The sequence below is a fragment of the Anguilla rostrata genome, chromosome 6 (genome assembly GCF_018555375.3).
Source record: "Anguilla rostrata isolate EN2019 chromosome 6, ASM1855537v3, whole genome shotgun sequence".
Lineage (NCBI taxonomy): Eukaryota > Metazoa > Chordata > Actinopteri > Anguilliformes > Anguillidae > Anguilla > Anguilla rostrata.
The window spans coordinates 48,882,687-48,886,573 of NC_057938.1; the positions used below are offsets into that span (position 1 = coordinate 48,882,687).

At 53.9% G+C, this 3,887-nt stretch overlaps 1 protein-coding gene across 1 annotated transcript in view; it reads right to left on the reverse strand.

The window, feature by feature from the left end:
* The window catches only part of ncoa1 (nuclear receptor coactivator 1), a 26,414-nt gene extending 24,824 nt beyond the window's left edge, over positions 1 to 1,590 (reverse strand). The window contains exon 1 of the mRNA XM_064340246.1: positions 1,395 to 1,590. Within this exon, the coding sequence (XP_064196316.1) occupies positions 1,395 to 1,554 (160 nt within the window). The 5' untranslated portion in view covers positions 1,555 to 1,590. The remainder of the gene's footprint in view (positions 1 to 1,394) is intronic.
* Between the last annotated feature and the right edge of the window lie 2,297 nt (positions 1,591 to 3,887).

Consider the following 3,887-nt stretch of genomic DNA (forward strand, 5'->3'; position numbering starts at 1 on the left):
TCCCTGGGGAAGAGCGAGAGCGCACGTCCCAAATCGCCCTTTTTACAACATCACAGGAACGACGCCAAAGCTGAGCGCCGCTAACCCAGAGACCGAAGAAGCGCTACGTTACATTACATCACATTACATTACATTACATTACACTACATTACATTACATTACATTACAGGCATTTAGCAGACGCTCTTATCCAGAGCGACTCACACAGCTTTTACACAGCATTTTACATTGTATCCATTTATACAGCTGGATATATACTGAAGCAATGCAGGTTAAGTACCTTGCTCAAGGGTACAAAACGGCAGTGTCCTTACCCGGGAATCGAACCTGCGACCTTTCGGTTACAAGCCCAGTTCCTTACCCACTGCGCTACACTCCGTCCTTCACAGCGTTACAGCGGAGACGACTGCCGAAACCCCCCACTCATCAGCCCCAGCGCCGCCCAGCCATCCTGCCGTCATTAAAATCATGGGCTGCAGGGATAATTGTCGCAGTCACAGCGTCAACATTATCACTGTCAGTGACAGCGGCGGCGCCGTTATTCACGTTAACGTTAGCGGCGCCGTTATTGCAATTTGCAAAAAAAAACACCCAAAAGCAGTTCCCAGCAAGATCGCGCGCGGCTTAAACAAAAGCAACAGCGCGCTCTCCTTAAAGTCGATGCAACACGCCGGCGAACAGCGGATGCACAACGGACGCGCTCTACTTTCAGCTCTTGTGCCAGGCCGAGCACCCAGAACCTCCGTAGAGTTACACAGAGCGCCTCCACAAACCAGCCTCACCACCTCGGCACGCCGCCATTTTATCACCTTTCTTTACCTTGCGCTTATTTCATCCAAAGCGACGTACAACAGTGCACGCCACGGTCATTGGACAACTACAAAACACAGGTTCATCACTTTTCTTAAAATGCCTTTTCTCAAAACCTATCAGGCCAGAGGTTTATAGGCCTAAGGCGACCCACGGGGACGTAGCGGGCTTAAAACCGTTTTCTGCTCAGAAAGTATTTTTCACTTTTTTTGTATTTTCTTTGTGTGAAATAACATGCGGTGTTTCTTCGCTGGGTCACGCCTCTCGGTCCCGTTCGCGGCCTGTTACGGGTGTGCGGGGCGGGTGCCGCGCTTTTCGGGAGGACCCCTCCCGGGGGGAATGCGTCGCCCGCGCGGGACCCGCCAGTCGAAGCGCCGCGTCCCAGCCCGGCGGGCGAGACCGTTCCAGTTATCACGCGCACACACACGCACGCCTCCCTCTCTCTTGCAAATATCGCTGCATCAGTCCCTCCCCTGGCTGGGCCCCTGTGTAAACGGTGAGGGGGGGGGTGGGGGGAGGAGGGGGGGAGTGTGTGTGTAAGGGGGGGGGGGGGGCGGGGGGGCGGGGGGAGGGCGGAGGCTCACCCAGCTCGCGTTTCTTGATCTGCTGGATCTGGTCGACGGCGCTCCGCAGCATGTGGCACTTGTCCGGCTTGACGCTGAGGCCGGCGATGTCTCCCATGTTGGCGGAGAGCAGGTCCGCCAGCTCGTCGATGTAGCGCCACCCCAGCTCCCGCCGCCGCATGTCGGCACTGGGGGGGGAAGGGGGAGGGCAGGGGGGGGACATAGAGACACAGGCACAGGCAGAAGGTCAGTCACGGGGGCAGTCCAAACCACAAAAACGGTAGAGGGGGGGGAGCACGGCGCTGTCGCGGTCGGGCCTTGCCGTGCGTTACACCAAATCGCTGACTCATCCCAGCCGCCATGGCGGCCAGTAGGAGGCGATCTCACGCTGGTACATTACTGTGTGAATCGCACACTATTACACACCCGGCAAACGGGATGAGACCCACGTTCCGACCGCTTCGGCCTGGATAAATGGGCGCTCCCTCCCCCCCCATGACTTAGGTTCTGGGATCAAAGGGCTGGTAAGGGTTGTGTTCTCACAGAGAGGGATCCACGGAAAGTGCCGGAAAAAAGGGGAAACTACGGGTACCCGGCAGGGCCAGGTGGGTCCGCAGAGTCTCAGCCACCGCTAAACGCACACCGGTTTCTCACTGCAGAGGAAGAAGAGGGTCGTGGCGCTCCTCTCGTTCTCCAGAAACAGAGGGATGAGTGTGCGTAAATACCCTTGGGGAAGGGGGGGGGAGGGGGCATTCACTTTCAGGGCCGTTCTGTGGGTGGGCTTGGGCCTGAGCCAGGCCAGGCTCAAACTAGCTAACGAAGGCCCCGCCACAAATCACATTCAAGTCACAGTTCCACAGGAGATCAAACCTGCGCTCTGACTCAGGGACAGAAGACAGAGTTTTTGTGTGTGTGTGTGTGTGTGTGTGCGGGTGTGCGTATATGTGTGCGTATGAGTGCGCGTATGTATGTGTGTGTGAGAGAGTGTGTGTGTATATGTGTGCGCATGAGTGTGTGTGTATGTGTGTATATATGTGTGCGTATGAGTGTGTGATGTGTAATGCTATTGTTAGTGTGTATATATGTGTGCGTAAGTGAGTGTGTGTGTGTAGTGTGGATGTTAGGTGTGTGTAGTGTGCGTTGTGTGTGTGTGTGTGTACGATGTTGTATTGATATATGTGTGTGTGTGTGTGTGTGTGATGTGATGGTAGATGTGTTGTTGGTGGAGTAGGTGTGTGTGTGAGGAGAGTGTGTGTGTTGTGTGTAGTTTTATGTTAGATGTGTGTGGTGTGTGAGGTGTGTGTGTGTGTGTGTGTGTATATGAGTGTGTGAGAGTGTATGTGTGTATGTGTATATATATGTGTGTGTGTGTGTGTGTGTGTGTGAGTGCGCGCGCGCATGCAGCAGAGCGGCTCACTGAAAGTAGGTCAGCGCATAGCCGGGGCTGCGCGCAGGCGCAGTGCGGGGTCAGGCGCTGCGTGGGGTTGCTGTAGAAACAAGGCAGCGAGCGAGCGAGGCGGTTACATCAGCCCACCGGAGGCCCCGGCCAGGGAGACGCTGCCGCTCCGCCAGACGCCAGAGCCCTCTCGGCCGGCTCCGGATGCAAAACCGCGCGCATCGCGCAAAAATCGACCTCCGACAGGACGCCTGCTCGCCTCAGTCAGGGGCTGCCATTCAAAACCCTGCTGCCCTCATTCATCTTCCTCTCAGTCAGAAGCTGTGACATCACAGTTACGTGATTAGAATGTTCTCGACCGAACACTCTAATGCTGATGCAGCAATCGCTAACGGCAACTGAAAGCAGCGGAGTTCTAGAACACTGACTGAGGATTTTGAAAAAAACATTTTTTTTAAAACCTGCTCTTGAAAGGGTTACCCAGCACTCTCACCTAACGCTCAGCGCACAACAGCCTACACTCGACGGACGCGGCGGGTGCGCTGGATCATGAGCGGGAATGAGCAGTTACAGATCAGAGGACATGAGATACAGCGTGTCACACACGCAGCAGGTGACACGGCATTTATGTGACAAGCACGCGGCTGCATCCATTCACATCGCCCTGACGACCACAAATCTGGGATGGCGGGGAAACGGGGTGGGGGATAAAGCGGTAATTGACAACGGCTGCTCGTAATCATTAAGCAAAACACGGCTATATTTGTGCCGCACAAACTATTTTCAAAAAAAACATTCTTTGTAATAAAATAAATACAACTATTTGTGCAGAATTAATGCGATAGCTAGTTCACAATGGTGAAAAGCTAAAGCTCAAGATGTCTAAACCGTTTAACTTGCACTGACTTCAGCCTTCGTGCAGTCGACTGAAATAGGTGTCTAGCCAGCTAACTGGCTAACTAGGTAGCCAGCTTTGTTTGCTAGGCACAGTCGCTAAGCTTGCCGGCTCACAAATACAGAGATTGCCTGAGGGTTTACAATCAATACATTTTATCTTTGGACAAATATTTGAAAACTGCACTATATCTTATTAGTGGGTGAAGTGCAGCCCAGGTGTT